Genomic DNA, 20,402 nt, shown 5'->3' with positions numbered 1-20,402 from the left:
TTCTGGCGGTCCATCTGAAAATAATCCATCATTAATTAAATAATAAGTTTCAAAAAGACATCATTTTTGGGGGGGCGTGTCTGTTTGATTGACAGGCCTGTGGTAGTCAGGTTACAGCTATTGGTGGGCGGGACGTGGTATCGTCAGGTTTCCAATCAGATCAGTCAGATCCACCGCTGGCTCCTCCCCCCAAATATGGTCACTTCCTGCTCCAAACCGCTCCAAATTAGCAAGATGGCGACGGATAGTATCTGACCTGGAGGCTTCATAACGTTCACAAACCAACGGGCGACTTCTCTGCTGGTTGCCGCTTTGTGCAGACACAAAAGATGGAAAATAATAAAACAAAACATCAATTAGTTTATTTATACCATGTGTTAATTCATAGTTTTGATGTCAAAAACTTTGACCCTCTTCAAAACCAGCCTTGTTTAACATGTAGTTGTCTCTTCCCGTGTGTGTGTGTGTGTGTGTGTGTGTGTGTGTGTGTGTGTGTGTGTGTGTGTGTGTGTGTGTGTGTGTGTGTGTGTGTGTGTGTGTGTTTCAGTGGGTCGCCAGACGACGGCCCCCGCATCCGTCAGCTCCGTGCCGGGAACCACCGCAGGCATCGTGGAGCAAGGTGAACTACTTCTTCTTCACACTCCACATCCTCTTCAAGAGTCCCTGACATCACACACACACACACACACACACACACACACACACACACACACACACACACACACACACACACACACACACACACACACACACACACACACACACACTCCCTCAGCTTGTTTTAATCTCTCTTCTCTAAATCTTTCTCTTCTCCCTCTCTTCGCCTCTTAATGCTCCTCAAACGGTTGCCAAGGTAAGCAGCCTCGAGTCTCATCTGGGGGATGACAAACTGCACGCAGGAGGAGGGGGGAGAGTGGGGGGAGAGACCAGGGACGGTTGTAACACCTTGAATATCTCCAATCAGGAACAAGCTGGAGCGATTTTATTTCAGATGTATTTTTCTGAGATCAAATGTCTAGAAGTCCAAACACACATTATTAGAATCCATGTTTGTTTGTTTTTTAGCTAAAGAAAATATAAATATCTAACGTGTCAATCTGACAGGAGGTGAAAACATGGCTTTTTTTTCAATTTTTTTAAATATTAAAAAACTAAAAGCCTCGGTGCACTGAATTACGTTCTAAATGAATGATAATCAGTTGCATAATAATAATCATAATAATAATAATAGTCAGTAGAAACACATGTGATGTCATTATTGCAATATTGATATTCAGTTATTTGGTCCAAAATATGATTAAATTATTACTAAATTATAGATAATGTCTTTCACTTTTGAGTATTTGATTGATTAACTATGTATATTTTGGTCATGTTAGTGGAAATTTCAGGATTTAAATAGATTTTGCAGCCTGTACATATTTCATAAAACCACTTGAATACATTATTGAAGTAGCTGACAGCAAATTGTCTATTCCAGTGTAAATGTTGTATGGTTGTTTTTTTTGGATGGGGAATGCTAAAGGAAAAAAAACATTTTAAATACGAGGTGCAAAGAATTTAAAAGAGAAAAAACGTTTGACAATGAAGGATTAGTGTCTTCTTTTCCTGTTTTCATCGTCATGACGAGCGTTTCACAACACTTTACGGCCTTTTTTTTTTTCTTTAATTCCTTCCCATCACTGAACTCTGTACAGTAATCCAGACCTTAACATAGCCATTATCACACATACCTGCGTCTCCCCCTTTCCACTTCCTTCCACTCATCCCCCTCCCCTCCCCGCCCCTCTCTGCTCTGCCCGTGCGTGTGTGTGTGTGTGTGTGTGTGTGTGTGTGTGTGTGTGTGTGTGTGTGTGTGTGTGTGTGTGTGTGTGTGTGTGTGTGTGTGTGTGTGTGTGTGTGTTTTGGATTACATGGAGAGAGAATTAGTTTGACTTTTTTTTCGGCTTATCTAATGCTCTGGGCAGCGGTTCAGGGTGAGGATGGAGGTTTTTTTTTTTTCTAATGTGTGTGTTTATTCGCCGGGTTTTTCACGTCTTTTTACAGGACGGAGGGAGGGAGGGAAGGAGGGAGGGGAGGGATGGGAAGTGTGTCCAGAGTGTTTGTTTTTTAAAAAGGAAGTTGCGGAGAGACCGTCGCTCTCTCGGTGGTCGGTCGGTCGGTCGGTGAGCAGGTGATGCCCGCCCGCGTGCATGTGTGAGATCCCGCCGGTGGTCTGAAAGTGTGTGTGTGTGTGTGTGTGTGTGTGTGTGTGTGTGTATGTGTGTGTGTGTGTGTGTATGATGTGTACCCTTCCGTCTGAGGGTGTGTCCTTCTGCCTCTCCGCAGCAGCCAAGAGTCTCCTCAACAAGAAGGCTGATGTCAAGGTGAGCCTCCTCTTCCTCGTTGACCTTCCTCCGCTGCCACTTTTATTATTCCATAAATATTCCCATCACAAGCAGATGTGCTGATTTGACTTTGCGAAGCGTCCACTTCTATTTTTTGAAGGATCTGTTTTTTTGAGCATCATGTGTGTGTTTGTGTGTGTTTGTGTGTGTGTCGTTTCCTGTCCTGCACTTTTCTGTCATTCTTTCATGTTTCACCTCAAAAATGCGTCGATGCTCCCGTTTGTAGTTTTTGGCTTCGATTTCCCTCCTTCAGCTCCTGATTGTAAAGTCATCAGCTGGTATTGATTATTAAAACTTAGCTACTACAAGAGTACTTCAGAGTATTATCCCACTTTATGTACCACTCCCTAAGTGTTCTTCACAACACAATTACAGCTACAACTAGCAGTTATTGTAATTATTGATTATTTACTTTAATAATCACCTCATTGTTTGGTCTTTAAAATGTTTTCAAATGTCACTTTTTGTTCAACAAACATCATAAAACTCAGCTAAATAAAAAATACTCTGTTAACTATGATAAAAGACAAAGAAAACAAGAAAAAGGAAATATTTTTATCGAAACATAAACTTCAATTTGACTTTTTTTGCCTCCAAAATTTTTACTCAAATGATTTGAATTGATTATTAAAATTGTTGCCTGTTATTTATTTTTCTGTCTAACTACTGATCAATTGACAAATCGTTGCAGCTCTAAACACAATAAGGATAAATCTGCCGGGATGATTGGCTGCATAAATAAAATAAATTCTCACTTCGTCTACACTTTTATTTTGAAAGTCCTTTGAATCCCCTCTCTTCCTCTGGTCGCCTCGTTTCACCTCGTCTCCGCTCTCAGACGCCTCCGGTTGGCACGGAGACGCTTTGCCATCAGTCCTCCGCAGTCATTTTTCACCCTGAATATTTCACCCTTTGCCAAAAACTGAAGCTCATTAAAGAATCGGTCTGTTTCTGAGCCCGAGGAGACGTTGAGGAAGCCCGACGTGATGGCTGCACCTCTGTCGGCCCATGTTTATTTCCTGCTCGGACTTCACGAGTGTTGGCAGTTTGTTGCACCCTGTCTGGTTCTGTCTGTGTACAGCACTGCTCGTGTGTGTGTGTGTGTGTGTGTGTGTGTGTGTGTGTGTGTGTGTGTGTGTGTGTGTGTGTGTGTGTGTGTGTGTGTGTGTGTGCGTGTGCGCGTGCGCGTGCGCGCGCGCGCGCCATGGATGTTGCGTTTGCATGAGTTTGTAATGTCCATCACAAATACGGAAGCACACGAGGGAATTCAAGTAAAAGAAATGCATTTTTTTTTTTAAACCAAATTTAATTCATGTTAAAGAAACTAGCAGAGAAACAAATTGTCCAGGAAACTAAACTAAAACTCCCAGAGCAGCATGACGTGGTTCCGGGAGACAGGAAGTCCACGCAGTCTCTGAGGTGGCGGTTTTTAAACATCCTGCAGGTCAGCAGCTTCACACTCAACTCGGTTTTATTTGTACCGCTCCTTAAAAAACAACAAAACATCTTAAAATGCTTCACAGAGCAAGTTTAGGTTTTCCAGATGTCCTTTTATGTCAAATTTTACAATCCGATTCATATTTATTCGTAGCCCGTCCAGTGTTTCCCCCACCATCGTCTTGGGAAACAAAATACGAACGTACTCATAGAACTGTAGTTACGTCCAGTAACTACTGCGTTATTGACTTTGTTCCGGCGCGCCCGTTTCATTTTAGCTCAGTGAGAGTCCCTCGTGCATTTTTCTGTCTCTAAAAGGTGCGCAAAGTTGTCGGGTTGAAACCCAGCGGAGCAGAAGAGGCAGAACAACGGGTGAACGTAACTCGAGTTGATGACAACTACACTTGCTACATAAAAAAAAAGCTCAACAAAAGCCCAAAATTAAGCGACCTATTGACAAACTTTGACCTCAAACTGCTGAAAACCAGAATATCGGCATTTTTTTTAAATGGCCTGAACAATAGAAGTCCCCTGACACAACGGGATTTTATTCACGCGAGATAGCATTTCGTCAGTAAACCCGGATAATACCGGATAATATGTTGCGTACGTAACAAACGGATGTGACGATCTCGACAGATTAAACCTTCAAAAATCTTCTTCATGCCCGACGTTGGTACAGATCTTTCTCACAGCTACATAAACACAAGATAACGTGCACAAAATATCGTATTCATGCGGGATAATAACTTGTTAGTGTGAGTCGATGACACACAAGATGCACACGAGAGTCAGACTTTGGTTGTATTTGAGAACACAAACAGAACAAACTTCAGTCGCTTTTTGGCACTTCGGATAATTTGAACGAGTGTGAATTATTTTACAGGAAGTGAACAGCTGCCTCTCCTCTCTCGACCTCTTTCTTTAACGTTCTTCTCCTCTTCCTCCTCCTTCCTCTCCGAACACCCCCCGCCCACCACCACCACCACCACCACCACCCCACCCTCTCTCTTCGGGTGGCCTGATGCTAATCTCAGATTACTTTCCACCAGATGATTAATCTCTCATTACATAATCGCAGTTTCTCCGTTTGCTGCTGCACTCGTGACATCACGCGGATGCACAGGAGCCCGGAGCTGTTTGCATTTCCCTCGATGAGCACATGAGCGCAGAGGAAAAAAAAAAAAAAAAAAGGACTCCCGGCTGTCACGCACAACTGGATTTTACACAGATTTTACACCCGAGATAACACATTTTAAGTGATTTATTTGTTATTTTTCTGATACGAATGAACAAAGTCACGTTTGCGCTCCGAGCTGCAGATCAAAAGACTGACAGATCGCCGTGGTAACGACGTAGCTACGCTGGTGACGCGACGTGCCCAGTTTTTGTTATCGACACCTTTAATTTCTTTGTACTTAGGTTTTCAGAATTTGTTATTTTTCAATGGCACTGCAGCCACGACCGCCGGATCCCTTTTTGGAGCCGACCCCTAGTGGCCATCGGTGGTGTTACAGTTTATGGCACTTATAAAGTCTATGATGCTGTGAAATATTTCTTAATAAATGGTCTTGTTCAAGTAGGTTCCTTTAAACTTTGCGTGACAGAAGCCTCCTCCCAAACCAGCAGACAGTTTATCCGATCCGAGCCAGAAGAGTTTTTTAAAACTTTTTAAAAACTTTTAAAAACTTTATTGAAACGTGTCGCTGCCATTAAATTTAAAATGAGCATATATTTTCCCCAAAAACCTCCAATTTTCTCAGTTTTAGCATTTGATATGTTGTCTTTTTTCTATTTCCAATTAAATATGAGTTAACATGATTTCCATATCACCACATTCTGGTTTTATTACATTTTACGTGTCCCAACTTTTTTTGGAAACAAGGAGCAGAAGCTGCTCCATCATAAAGTAATGAGGCATTTAATGCGGTTCGGTTTAATGACTCGTAGATAACAAAACAAGGTGTTTACAGAGTCCTTGTTGACTTTAAAGACATTAAACTGATTGAACTAAACTAATACTAATACCTTCAAAGGGGAGATGTGGTGCCCTGAAATCGCTGCCTGGCTTCTGTCCTTTGATTTTCAGTGACACGGATGGCCTTTTAATTCCAGCGTTGATGCCACGACGGGGTCAGAGGCTGCAGGAACTTCTGCTTACTTTGTTGGTTCTTTAATTGTTTTCTTGACTATTTTTCTTTGAATGGCCTCTTTAAACACAAGGATTTTTATTTTACTCCGTAAACTAGCCGACAAGAACTCAGTGGACTCAACTAGTAAATGTAAACTAAACGTAATGAAACCAAAAGTCACTGAACGACTTTGAACTAAAGAGGTGAACTTAAGTTCAATTAACTCTCTTTTCTGTTGGTTAAAAAAAAAAAATAGAAAAAAAGACTTTGTCACTTCCGGGACTCGAACCAGAAGAAAAGTTTTGACTTTGGCATCCTTTCGTTTCACTACATCCATCGGCTGACGTTTGTCAAATTACCACCATCACGTAACCAGCCTCTACGTAATCCAATCGCGTCCAGACGATGCCAGTTGCGTCAAAAACACACTTCCCTCTAGTGGACATTCGTGTGCATTACGCATTTTACAGTGACAATCGACTGGAGCAGCAGCGATGTCCTCAGTTTAGAGTTGTTGTGCATGATCGCGGATATCATCTGATAAACCAAACGACCCTTCTGTTCCTCTAAGATTCAATTAAACATCTACATGTGCGCACAAAAGCACTATAAATCCTGCAAATGGATGTTTACATGCGTCATCGTTAAAGCCGTTTCTCTCTCCTTTTGTTTTTCTCCCCTTGAGTCCAACACAGCTATCAGCTACCGGCGAGCATGCTGGGAAAAATAACGAGCAGGAAACACAGGAGTTGACTGGTTTCTGTGCATGAAGTCTGTGTGTCCTGCCTGCGGTTGTGTATTTGTTGCATGCTGTTGTTGGAACAGAGGAGTCAGGTGTGTGTGTCCCGATGAAACAGAATGTGTTATTGTGCTATTGGGTGTGCGGCATGTTGTGTCTGTGTGTGTGTTTGTGTGTGTTTGTGAATGGCCTGCTATCGTCACGGTCCTTTCATAAGAGTTTTTTGACCTTCCTCCGCCGAGACGAGGCGGCTAGATTGTTGTTCACTCAGGAGGGACACATTAAGAGACGCTGACGGAGTCGGTCAAATTGGATGCTTGCCTCTTCATGTCTGACAGATGTTGCAGAGGTGCACAGCTGTTATTGGTTTAATTTGCCATCTGCCAGGTAGCATCCGCATCCAGTGGAAACTATTGAAAGTGAACAGGCTTCGACTGGAGTAGCCGAGCGCAGATGGAAATGAGCCAACATGATGAAGTCCAGAAAACCTTTCTACAGGGTTTCCACGGGTCAGGGAATTTCTGGGAATATCAGGGAATTAAAAAAATTATTTTCCAGACGTGGAAAGTCAGGGAATTTGATCTTCTTTTTTGGGCCAATTCATGGAAGATCAGGGAATTTGTTTTTTTAAATTTCTGTTACCATTTATCAAAATGTAATATTTTCCATCTATGTAGCTATAATGTTATTGTCAGTGTGTATGTTCAACACGGTATCACGGCAAAATGTCAAAATAGACACGCTCTGCGCTGTCTAGGCATGAAAGTTACACGTTTTCCTGTAGTGGTAGAAAATGAAACCTACTGCATGCGTAGAGCCATGTGATGTACAGGAAAATGAAACAAATATTAAAAAAAACAACCAAACAAAAACGTTGTCACCTCCTGGAAACAAACCTCATCAAGACAGGACCTTGGTGACATTATTCCACGCCACATAACCTTTACGTGCGTGTAAGTTTCACGCTTTCAAAATGTGTAACACTCATGCTTAGATAGCCCAACGCGTGGCTATTTCACTTTTTTTTTTTTTTTGTGGTGGACCGGCGTGTCTATTTCACGCTTTGCCGTGGCATTAGTGGAAACTGAAAATTTCGCTTTTTAGCTTGCGAGTTAATTAACATTATTGCTAGATAAATTCTTTGCCTCCGCAGACAATATTTAGACATGTCTTCTTTTTTTTTTTTATCTCAATATCGGCGCAAACGGAGGGGCATGTGGCAGCCCATTTTTTAACAAAAACGCTGCTGTTTCTTTTCTGCTTGGCGGCTGTTTTTCTGTTCAAAATAGGTCAGGTAATTTCAGTCATTTCATCTTGTTAGTCAGTAAAAAGTCAGTAAATCTGTTTGTGGAGAAATGAGCTTTCAGTTGTGTGCGCGTTAATTTTGTCTATTGTCATCTGCTATTTTTACCCGTTATTTTTTTTTACACTCACTTCCCGACCAGCAGGTGGCGCCGCTCACCGCTGCCGCCGAGCACTAACGCAGCACTTTCTGTTTCCCCGCACAGCCCCAGACAAACAGCACGAGAAACAGCACAGTCACCAGTCCCAAAGGCAACGTCACCTCTGCTGCGCTGGTATGCAGCTCCGTGTCTGTCCGTCCCGTCCGTCTGTCCAGACCGTGACTGAAACGCAGAGTGTGTGTGTGTGTGTGTGTGTGTGTGTGTGTGTGTGTGCGTGCGTGGGAGGGAGGGAGGTGTGTGCGTGTGTGCAGTTTTTGGACGGTCAGTCTGATTGTTGCTGTGCAATAATTCAAGATTTTAATTGCAGCTTTTAAAGCAACAGCTCGACAATTTGGGTAATGCGTCTATTCCCTTTCATGCCAAGTCTTAAAACGGTCTGGAGAGAACACACAGACAGGCCGATACCACGTCTCACTGAGGCAGCGCCCTCTCCTGAGATATTTTAACGCGTAATGTTGTGCAAAATTTCACACCATTTCATGCTTAAGAACTGTGTCAAGCTTTTCAGAATTTACAGTACTTTGCTGTATTTTTAAGATTTTCAGCCATTTGTTCACAATTAAATTACGTAATTTAATAAACGTTGTTCTTTTTTTACCTATTTGTGCAAGTTTTTGTTCTTACACATCCCAACATTTTTTTTATTACACTTGATTGCATTTTATAATGATATACTTTTAGATATTTCTACATACAATGTTGAGCAAAATTTCGCACCATTTTACATGGATTTCATGCTTAAATATTGCATCAAGCCTTTAAAAATTTACTGTAATTTACTGTCTTTTTTAAGATTTTTGTTGCCATTAGTTTACAATTAAATTGCGTTATTTAAAAATAGTAAAACTTTCTTAACAATTTGTACACAAATCCCCCCCCCCCCTCCCAAAATTACACTTGATTAAATATCGTAAACATTTTAACGTAATAAAAATTGATGGCACTGACTGAGTTCCTTCGAAATGATCTTGTATTAAAAACTGATGTGTCATTTGGTACCAAATTTTGACACCAAGGCTTCATCCCCACGGACACATTATCACTACAAAATGTATAACTTTTGCTATGTTTTTGCTGAAGTAAATCTCGTTGGCATCAGTGAGCCGCAGCGTTTACCACACGTAGCCAAATCGTACTTTAAAGCGCCTTGTTTCGCCCTTTTCAAACTAATCTTTGGCCACAACATATCTGTCTTAATTATGTGCGCAGCACCGGCTGGGTGGCATCTACCGATATCATACGAGGCGTTTAGGGAACGTCGGTAAATTGTAGCTACAGAAAATAAAATGGTGCAGGAAAGTGCAGGAAAACCAAAAGATTCGTACTGTAATGTGTCATTTTCTGTCTTTTGAAATGGATTTTTATTACGTATGACATACATGTAGTCAACTGCCGTATGTTGTATATGACGTGGTCATATTTTAACGGACTGGGACAGAAGCGACTGACGTTGGAGAGAGAGTTTGATAATCGTGAACGGGTTCATTTAGGAACTCTTTACAGTCATCATTTTGTCATTAACCCTTTCTGATCTGTACTGTTCAGTACTTTCTTCCTATACTCTCCATCCTTTTCTCTGTTGATCTTCCTCTTCCTGTCCCTCAAAGCTCTCATAGTGTCATCATGAAACATTGGATCTCCATTCATCTCCCTGCCCACTTCTTTCTCTTTTCTCTCCATTGTTCCTCCAGGAGCCTCAGACTACTGTTATCTATAACCCAGTAGATGGGACCAAGGTACATCCTCCTCCTCCCATCTCTTTATTTCGTGTCCTTTTTTTTTTTCTTTCTTCTCACTCGTCATCCTCACTCCGTCTCTCTTCCTGCGTGGGTTAAAGCTGCAGATTTTTTGTGTGTGTATTTTGTTGACTCTGTGCGTGCGTGTGTGTGTGTGCGTGTGTGTGTGTGTGTGTGTGTGTGTGTGTGTGTGTGTGTGTGTGTGTGTGTGTGTGTGTGTGTGTGTGTGTGTGTGTGTGTGTGTGTGTGCGCGCATGCGTGCGTGCGTGTGTGTGTGTGCATCTCGTTGTGTATAATTATGCATTGGAGTAGAGGCGGGAGCGAGAGAAGGCCGTGACGATGTTTCGTTGTCTGATGCTGCCCCTCTGTGTTTGGACTGGATGGAGCTCAGCCATTTCTGCCGCTGGTTGAGCAAGCCACCAGATTAACCCTCACCCTGCCGCTCAGACTGTGTGTGTGTGTGTGTGTGTGTGTGTGTGTCTGAGGCAGCTCGGTAAATAAACGGGAGTCGAAACGCAGGGCTGTTGTGTTTTTGTATTTTTTTTTTGTTTTTGGCAAAAAACGTGGCGTGACGACGGCGTCGTGTTGTGGATTTGATGGCAGAAATGTGCGTTTGTGTGCATGTATTTGTGAGTGTTTACATCTTAGAGTGTGTTTACATTTTTTTTCCATTGATTTCTTTGTAATTAACAACTTTGTTTTTGTTCGTTGCAGGAGTCATCTGACAGCAGCAACACCACGATTGAGGATGACGATGTGAAAGGTAGGTCAGAGCCATGGTCACTTTATTTATTGGGAACCCCATAATTGATTTACAAGTTTTACTTCTTTAAAAGGCCTTCAGTGGGCTTGGGCATCGTGTGCTCGGGGTTGTCAGTCAGCTCGTCCAAAATATGTCTCCAAAAAAACAGTTCACAAAACAATGGGTGACGTCACAGTGAGGTGTGGCATGTCCTAAACATGTTTACAAATGCCCGGATGAGAACTAACCACTGATGTTACCATGTTACTGTCATGACAACACTGGTGGCAAACAGCTATTGCAACGCACGTGGCAAACATTCGGAAACGTGTGCCCTTCAAAATAAAAGCGCGACAGCTGAAGTTTGACTTTTTTTCCCAACAACTTTTTATTTTCCCGCAAACGTCCGCAAGACACTTAAAATATACTACCTGCTTTTGGCTTGTGATCACAGACAAAAATTCGCAACACAGACCAGAAACGTTTTTTTTTTAACATGGGGGTCAATGGAAAGTGACTGGCTTTTGGAGTCAGCCTCTAGTGGCCACTCAAGGAATTGCAGTTTTTTTGGCACTGCAGCCGTGGCACCATGTTTCACGTACAGACTGTATTTAAAAGTTGACGAAGCTTCCTGGTCTGAATTAAGGCCAGTGCAGAATTGCTATAAAGTGCAAAACCACTGTTGGCCACCGGGGGCTGGCGGCAAAAAGGCTTGGGCTCCATAGACTCCCGTTAAACTTCTCTCACGAAAAACAAAGTCTGTAAATGTTTTCCACAATTAATTATGGTGTCATTAGCTCGATTCACTCCTTCCTATTAGTTTTCTAGCGGTTCACCTGAAAATAATCCCCTCATTAATTAGATATTAGGCCTCTGTAAAGTTGGGCGTTTTAACGTGGTGGTCTATGGTGACTAACTTCCTTTTGGAGCCTCTAGTGGCCATTCAAGGAACTGCAGCCTCTTGGTTGGCGACCCACCAGCTGTGAACCACTGGATTACAGGATACTTTTTAGTAATTAAAAGGAGTACTTTTACATTATGACTTAAAAAATAAAGGGATATGGAGCTTTGAGAGACAGCAGCAGGTTTGAAGTGAGGAGGTGCATGATGGGAGATAAAATAAGAGCGAGAGGGAGCGAGAGAGAGAGCCACAATTAGAGCGAGCTAAGCCTCCCTCCCAGTGCAGGGAGGAAGCGAGGGGAGAAGGACACAGTAAATCTCATCTGACGGGCTGTGACAAGAATAGAGATGAGCTCAAGCAGCCACACATGCAAACCAGATACATGATGGATGATGGACGGAGGTAGAGAGTAGAGACTGGCCACGGTGGGAAAGGGGGCGGGGGGGCGTTTTATTTTGAAAAGTAAAGGGGGGTCATGTAAGTGAAGTAGTTGTGAGCAGTAGCATGGAGGAGATTTCCCCGAGACTCCCGCATGAAAAAGCGATGAGAGATAAGACTTACGATGAGTAACAAGCTGTCAGGTGAGTCTGAGTTCAGCCTCCTCTGTTTCTGTGGCTTCAGAAAAAAGTCAAATTTTTCTTCTTTTTTTGATTTTTTTTTTTTTGATTTTTGTTTCCTTTCTCCGCAGCTCGCAAACAGGAGATCATAAAGATCACAGAGCAGCTTATCGAAGCCGTCAACAATGGGGACTTTGAGGCCTACGCGTGAGTCCGGTCGCTCTTTATTTATTTTATAATTTTTTTTACATCGAAATCTTGAAACAGCTGCAGGAATCGGAGCCCGTAAAAGTGGACGTTTAAAGCTCTCCGTCAGCCTCAGAGAACCATTAATCTGATTGACATAGTGTTGTATTAAAAGATTAAAGAGTTATTACAGGCATTGTTTTATCCTCTCTCTCTCTTTTTACTGTGTAATTAAGAATAATGGTGGGTGGACTGAGTGGTTGGGGGGGCGGGGGGGTCAAAGTCTTTCCACACAGACAGGAAAAGAATAACACACGAAGAATAATAAACATACACAAAAGAAGACGAAATGAAGCAACAGTGAGTAAAACGTTTGAGTCAAAACTACGAGACAGTTAAAAATGTGACTTCAAAAGTCCGAATTTTGACGTGATGAGTAAAAGCTTTGATTTACTAAATCAAGATAAAGTCGAGACACTAAATTATGAAGTCAGAATAAGATAGATACGAAGATATAGTTATGATATGTAATCCAAGTTCATTAGACAGTAACTCAAAACTTTGACTAAGTCACAATTAAAGATTCTAAAGTCATGAGATTTTAAATAAACTTGTAATACTGTCAAAATGAGGAGATCTTAGGACGTAGTTATAGAATATTATGTAAAAACGGTCATTGATTAAAGCTTTATTTTAATTTACTGGGTCAAAATGATGAGATATAAATCTAAATTTTATGTTTAATCTATGAATAACTGAGTCAAAATGTTGAGTTTCACTGTGAGATTAAAATGATCCAACTCTAAATCAGAAAGTTCTGAGACTTAAAAACTTTAATTTAGGTCAAATTCCCAGATTGGAGGTCAAAGTTATGAGACAATAAGATGAATTTGTGAAACAACAAGTCAAAACTACTATTTACTAAATTTTCAGTTTCAGTTTCTAAATCAAACCTTTTATTTGGTTTTAATTTTTCTAAATTATGACCAAAAAAAAATAACACATACAAAGTCAAACTTTTACAATTTAAGATAAAGTAAAATAAATTTCTTTCATAGGTATATTCATGACAAGTTTTGTCACATTATAGTATCCCTTAGTCACAATTATGACTTACTAGTACTTTAAAAAAAAAAAACACAACTCTTTATCTGTGATATCCATTTTTTATTTATTACCACAGCTTTCCTTAATAAAATCAATTAAAACTCGGCAAATTGCATCGTAATTTTTGGGAAAAGCCTCTAAAAAAGTTCCCAAAAATTTATTGCAACAATCACAAAAAAACTGAGAAATCAAAACCTGGAGTTATAAAGTCAAACTTCTGAGACGAAAGTTAAAAGTCAGCATCAAAATAATATTTGGAATGGAAGTCAGAATTTAATTTACAAAGTCACAATTATGAAACAGGACATAAAACAATGACATTACAAGTTAGAACTTGTCACAATCCTAAAAAGTTAACAGTTGTCATAGAAAGAATTGCAATGAACAATTTAATTGTGTTTTCTGGGGGTTTTTGCCACTCTTAAAATATAAGCTTTATCATAGTTTAATAATACACCGAATGAAAAAGAAGCGCCAGTTATTGCCTCTGCTGTTTCACTACATTTTTCACAACAGAGGAGGTATTTCAGTGCTTTTATATTAAACTATGATTTCTATTTGAAAACATGATGTTTTTACAGGAAGATCTGCGACCCTGGTCTGACCTCGTTTGAGCCTGAGGGGCTCGGGAACCTGGTGGAAGGAATGGACTTCCACAGATTTTACTTTGAAAATCGTAAGACTACAGGTTAAAATATTATTTCTGCTTTTTCTACACAGAAACGATATCATGCATATGTTTGGTATTTACATCTTAAAGTACGACACCTTGTCTCCCGTCAGTCCTCTCCAAGAACAGCAAACCCATCCACACCACCATCCTCAACCCGCACGTGCACATGATCGGAGACGACGGCGCCTGCATCGCCTACATCCGCCTGACGCAGTTTGTGGACGGCCAGGGCCGCCCCTGCTCCAGCCAATCGGAGGAGACCCGGGTGTGGCACCGCAGGGAAAGCCGGTGGCAGAACGTCCACTTCCACTGCTCAGGAGCTCCCGCTGCCCCGCTGCAGGGATGAGGTACGACGAAGGCCGGCGGCCTGGGAGGTGTCTTTAAAAAAAAAAAAACAGAAACATTTCTGAAAAAGTTTGTGTAGTTTACGTCCACGTCTAGAGGAGTTTGTCCAGAAAATCGAATCCCGATTGAACGCGAAGTTGTTGCCGTGACAGCGGAGGATGCTTTCGAATATGGATGTTGCTCTAAAAGAAGCCGGCAGGTCAATATTTTAATGTGCACACACGGATAGCTTTTATGGTTCTGGTCAGCTCTCGTGAAAGCTACGCCACAGCTGTTCTTTAAATGGTGTTCAAAAAGCTTTTTGTAAGTTTTCCAAAAGTTGGGACGCTGTGTAAAATGTAAATTAAAAACAGAATGGTTGGGCCAGGGTCAACAAAAGACGAGAAAAGCTGTGTAACTAATTAGGTTAACCGGCAACAGTAATATTATTGGGTACAAAGAGAGCATTTTGGAGCGGCAGAGTCTCTCAGCAGTGAAGTTGAGGAGAGGTTCGCCGCTCTGTGAAAGACAGCGTGGGCAAATAGTGCAACAATCTAATAATAATGTCCCTCAACATAAAATTGCGCGAAGGACGAGGCTAATATATATATTTTTTTTTAAATCACATAATTCAGCAAGTGGAAATCACCGCTCGGGCTCAGGAACGCTTTCGGAAAAAAAAAAAAAAACTTCGTCCGCGAACGCGGTTCGTCGCCACGTCTGCAAATGCAAGTGTTTACTGCGAGATTAGTCGCGAAACACGACTCTCTTTATTGAGCTCACCGTTTTCAGAGGAACCTTCGGCGTTAACTTCTTCTTCCCCCCCCCCCCCCCAGGCATCAGGAGGAGGCGGAGAGGAGCTGAGAAGGAACGAGTGGACGAGAAGAGAAGGAAGCAGCGCTGAGAGAGAGGTGTGGGTGGATGGAGGGTCAAAGTTCAAGGATATTTTTTGTGTGTGTGTGTGTGTGTGTGTGGCGAGGAGGGGGGAAGGGGGGAGGGGAGGGCGCACTCTGGACACCCGCCTCGCTCTTCTCTCTCTCTCTCTCTCTCTCTCTCTCTCTCTCTCTCTCTCTCTCGTCCCTCGTACGACAAAGCAGACGGCGACACCCGAACGCTCCCCTCTTCTCTCCGAAGCCCGTCGGCGACGACGAGGGAACTCTTTCGGGCCGGCGGGAGGCTGCGCGACGGCGCGACGCACCTGGACGACGCCCGTCCTGTGTTTCCCCGAGCCGCAACGCCTCCAGCGTGGCTCCTCCCCCCCCCCCCCCCCCCCCCCCGACATTTTACCCTTTTACTTGGTCACAGTTATCGCTCCTTACTCTTTGTATTATTATTCTGGCTGCAGTCTATCGATGTGCTCTTTCAGCTGTACAGTATATTTATCGAGCCTTTTTCCTTCCCCGGGTGTCTTCTTTTTTTTTTTTTTTTTTTTTTTTTGACGAGCATGACTCCCACACGTATCCTTCCCGCCAGTAGGCTTTTTTTCTGCACGACTAAAAAGGCTGCACCAGTAGAGAGATACCGGTGGCTGCGTTTCAATGATGTTTTTCTTATTTCTTTTTTCGTTGTTTTGAAACCTCTCTGGAGTGTAGTTGACCCTCGAAGCGACGCCTCCGTGTGTTCACCGGCCCGTGACAACCATGCAGCATGCTAACATGTTACTGTCGTCCTTAATTGATCCTCTATGTACCGAACATTGCAAGTTAACTACTATGACAATGGTTGAAATTATAGTATCCCGCTCTTCAATGTAAATCTCCAGTTTCGTCGTGGTGACTTAACTACAATTACGCTTTAGGTGGTATTTAACTGCATGAAGTTCTTTGGTGAGTCGGGTGTTATCGTGCATTTTCGTTGTTGATTTTCTCTCTTCTTTTTTGTTTTGGACTGAGCCGCTGCTGAGCTGTAACCTGCCGCCGATACTTTCGGGGCTTTGTGAGTGCATAAACTAATATTTTTGTGTTCGTATGATAGCGTAGTAACGACGGATGCTGGTGAGGATGGTGACGGATGTTTTTTTGGCCTTTTTACCAGAAACTCTTGGCTCCAGATCTAGATTTTAAAATAAAAAAAATGTAACCAAAACTAGGAACCCAAATTCATCACTTTTATTGTTTTCTTTTAAGGTTCAAAACAGACAAAAGTGTCACAATTTTGACTTCACGTGAGGGTGTTTGGTTTTTTTTGGTTATTATTTGGGATTATTTTAGCATTTCAAAATGCAAATATAAAGACTCAAAGAGGACAAAAGAATAAAAAGAAATATTCCACCCTACACCAAAACTTAAAGCCTCAGATTTGATAAATTAGTTAATGGTGCACTTTATCAACCCACAGAGGAATCCTTAAAGGTGTCGCTCGAACTGGAGAACCTGCAGTGCGAAGTTTACTTTTAGCTCGTATTTTTTTTAAGCAGTCCGGTTGTTCTGGTTCGCTCTCGTAGCGTCGTTTTTGAAAACTGTTTACAGAGAAGAGGCTCTAAGAACGACCGCAGACTGACAGTCAGAGAGGAACATAGTGGAGCCTTGAGCAGCTGAAGAGCCCGAATTTCCCTTTGGAGGTGGTGGAGGTCAAAACAAGAGCTGAAAGGGAGTCAATATTGAGGTTTAACGAGCAACTTGAAGGAAGTTAGAAGCCTCCACGTACTTTTCTGTGGCGTAGGAGACGTCTTCTGTCTCCCATAACATTTACATATGAATGTATTCTGGAGTTTTCAGTGAGGAAGTGGGAGCAGATGTGATTTTATTCTGTTTTTAATCCTTGAACCAGGACCAGGTCTGGAACCAGACCTTTTATTGAAGGTTTCTGACCTATATTTGTTATTAGATCAGGTTTTCTGGCCTGGTGACAGAGACACAAAGACTTTATTGTGTTTCAAAATTCTCCTAAAAGTCTCCGATCCATCGAGCTCAAGGTTGTTCATTTTGGCCTCAGTTGTCGAGTCGTTAACCGCTGAATCTGGGGAGATTTTTCCAACCGGAAAAAAAAAGGAATTTATAACTAAATTTCCTTTTTTTCTAATGGAAATACCATCAAACAAAGACTAGCAAGATCTTTTTTTTTTTTTTTTTTACTCTTTAAAACATTTTAAAACAACAGAGTTGGACATACATGCTTTTTGCTGGACGGTCAGAAAGAAAATCCTGGTGGGAAAACTTCTTTCTTTTATTTATTTGTATTCAGGTCTAAAAATACTGGAATCATCCGGTAAAATATCCACTTACAGTAAGAAGAATGTAAACTCCTGCAGAGTCCCAGAGAAACCCTCCGGACGCGACTTCACTGCAGCTCTGGTTGGTGTAACACTGTGCTGTACAGCGGTTTGACCTCACGGGGGCGCCAACGTAACAACAGAGAATCGGAGTCGTCTGAGCGCTTCAGCTGGTTCGTTTCAATCAGTCAGTTTTTTCTGATTGCTTTGTTTCAGTTTTCATAAAAGTAAATGCTATAGTTTCCAATTTTGCCCCTCAAAATCTCATTAATTAAAAATATCAGATCTGGAACTTTCAGTCAACTCACAAGTATCTAAATATTTAAGTCATTTTCAAACAAACATTTCTGGTTCCTCAAAAATAATATTTGATGCTTTTCTTCATATCAATATAAACTCAAATATTTTTGATTGTTGGTCAGAAAACAAGACACTTTAAAAACGTCACGTTTGGGATTTTCCCCCTCCCCCCCACTTTTTTCTGACATTATAAAGATAAAACAATGAATCAGTTTATTAAGAAACAACCTGCAGAATAATAATGATTATGAAAATAATAAGGTAGTCAGACTGTTTAAAAGAGCATCACAACATTGCATTCACGATTTAATTTGAACATGTATTCACATGGCTGAGCTCCACACAAACCAGCTGAATCAGCTTCTTCTATGTGAACAATAACAAATTGATATACGCAACACACACACATTTAACCTTGGAGAGTGGTTTGAAGGACATTTAATGAGTCAGTTTAACACTCTAAAACTGAGCCAAAGCAGTCGTGAAACAGTCAAACGACGTCTCCTAACAAACCTAAACGAATGTATTACTTTCAGACGCTGCACGGTGTGTTTTTATTTCAATTTCTTTTACCATTTGTACCACTGAAACCCCCAAAAGTAGGCCGTTAAGCTAAAAGCATGAGTCCTCCTCCCCGTCCAGCCCAAACTTTAACTGATACTATAATTGGATTAGCGGTCGTTTGGAGTCACTGTTTGGAAACCTCTCCTCCTTCCTTTGATTTGTGTTTGGCTGAGGGTGTAACAGCCTCGTGACATCTTCTCCTCAGTTCAGGTGGTTGATCAAGGACGCTGACTGTTGATGATGATGATTAAGGTGAATGATGATGATGATGATGATGATGATGATGATGATGATGATGACTGAACGCTTTTGTGGGTGAAACAAAGCTTTTCTGGTTTATTCTTTTTTTTTGTATTATTCATTATACTTCTACTGACGATGATTATCAATATTAAAATGTGTTCAGATGTAATCAGTGTGTGAATCAATAAACTGACAATGCAGAGTGCACCCTCCTCCTCTTTTTTTTTTTTTTTACCGTGTTTTTGACTAATTTGTTTGGATGCAATTGATCATTTTAGACTCTTTTCAGGGGCGCACCTCATTTTCACCTCGACATTTCTAAATAAATCACAATCATTTTTTATTTTTTTTCTCTCAAATTATTTATTTATTGTTAATGTATTATTTATGTTTTTAACCTGATTTCTGAGCAGCCATTCGTTTCCAACTCTGTGAGTCTCTGCTGTGTTTCTGTCCTCTTATCTCTTTGTGTCTCGCTGTGGGCGGAGCTTAACCTCAGCAGACACAGGTCGATGTGTAGGAGTCACTTCGTATTGTTTAAACCAGCTGCCGCTTTAGACTTCGTTGACTCGTCAGTCAGAGGCAGGGGACCAACAATTATAGGTTTATTTCAACAGATTTAATATCCAGTGGTCTTTATAAAGACACTCCGATATAGATTCACCTTTAAACGTTGGTAATCTGGCAGTAAAGCTGAAAGGAGAAGAAGAAACAGATAAAGGATCTGAATCATCCTCCCACTGCTGGACGGTTATCTCCCAGCGATGTGATGAGATAGGTCGTTAACTTGCTTGTTGTGTAATCAGTGTGAGGAGGACAAAGGTTGACATTTATTGCTCTGTTCCGGGCAGATGAGGAACGTCTGGCTCTGAACCAGAATATATGAACGGGTCTCACATCGTTTTTAAAAAAAATAAAAAAAAATCAGAATGGTTCATTCACGGATTTGATCCTCATCTTTTTAGATCAATTTATGTTCCCTTTATACCGTCATCTGAACTGTATCATGGTGAAGGAACATAAACAAATAGGATTATTACAGAACATAAAAATGAATAAAGTTGTTCTAAATGATTTCTTCGGCCAGCTGCAACAGTGAACTGCTACCTACACTTGATATAATACTTTCATATTTTTGTTAAAGTAATTTTTTTTTAATTCAGAACATTTTAAATGTGCACTTTGGAAATTACACATAAAAAAAAGATTTATGGCTCGTAATTTGTGAGTGTTTAATGAAGAATAAATCAATTCAACACACTTTTCGAACCTGAAGGAAGGTTAAATAACTTTTGTTTGTTTAAAAGAAAAATCCAATTCATCATTTATTTGGTATTTTTAGGTTTTATGTCTCAATGAATCACTGTAAATTATTTTAGCTGGTGCTCGGCCATTATGAATATATATGGCCTATTATTGCCGTGATTTGCAGAAGTTTGGAGTGTTTTTAAAGTACAATATTGCTGATTATGAAGTTATAGCAGGATTTATTCTCCACATTTATATCCTTATTCTTTTACGGATATGGTCTTATTTTTATTTTTTTTGGCCACTCTTATCACTCCATAGGTCACTTCCTGTATCACCGCTGCTCCAAACTCAAGAAGTTTGTCGGGATAAAGAAGTCTCTGAATGCGAGTGTGTATTGATGTATTTCCAGCCTCTTTAGTATCACAAAGACTTCATTTGCATGAAAATCA

At 41.1% G+C, this 20,402-nt stretch overlaps 1 protein-coding gene across 5 annotated transcripts in view; it reads left to right on the top strand.

The window, feature by feature from the left end:
* LOC138622421 (calcium/calmodulin-dependent protein kinase type II subunit beta) overlaps positions 1–16,441 on the top strand; it is a 37,486-nt gene extending 21,045 nt beyond the window's left edge. For 2 of the 5 annotated variants that reach the window (XM_069701253.1, XM_069701235.1), the window contains exons 13-21: positions 548–619; positions 2,332–2,366; positions 8,204–8,272; positions 9,850–9,894; positions 10,609–10,657; positions 12,226–12,301; positions 13,969–14,063; positions 14,171–14,407; positions 15,221–16,441. In XM_069701253.1, the coding sequence (XP_069557354.1) occupies positions 548–619; positions 2,332–2,366; positions 8,204–8,272; positions 9,850–9,894; positions 10,609–10,657; positions 12,226–12,301; positions 13,969–14,063; positions 14,171–14,406 (677 nt within the window). In that variant the 3' untranslated portion in view covers position 14,407; positions 15,221–16,441. Of the gene's footprint in view, positions 1–547; positions 620–2,331; positions 2,367–8,203; positions 8,273–9,849; positions 9,895–10,608; positions 10,658–12,225; positions 12,302–13,968; positions 14,076–14,170; positions 14,408–15,220 lie in introns of all 5 variants that reach the window. The other 3 variants (XM_069701226.1, XM_069701218.1, XM_069701244.1) reach the window with 2 other exon arrangements.
* The last annotated feature ends 3,961 nt before the right edge of the window (positions 16,442–20,402 follow it).

This window comes from Brachyistius frenatus, unplaced genomic scaffold (assembly GCF_029030835.1).
Source record: "Brachyistius frenatus isolate BFR_SWC_R1_liver_20210118 unplaced genomic scaffold, ASM2903083v1 Contig_3, whole genome shotgun sequence".
Lineage (NCBI taxonomy): Eukaryota > Metazoa > Chordata > Actinopteri > Embiotocidae > Brachyistius > Brachyistius frenatus.
This window is presented reverse-complemented; position numbering and strand designations above follow the sequence as displayed.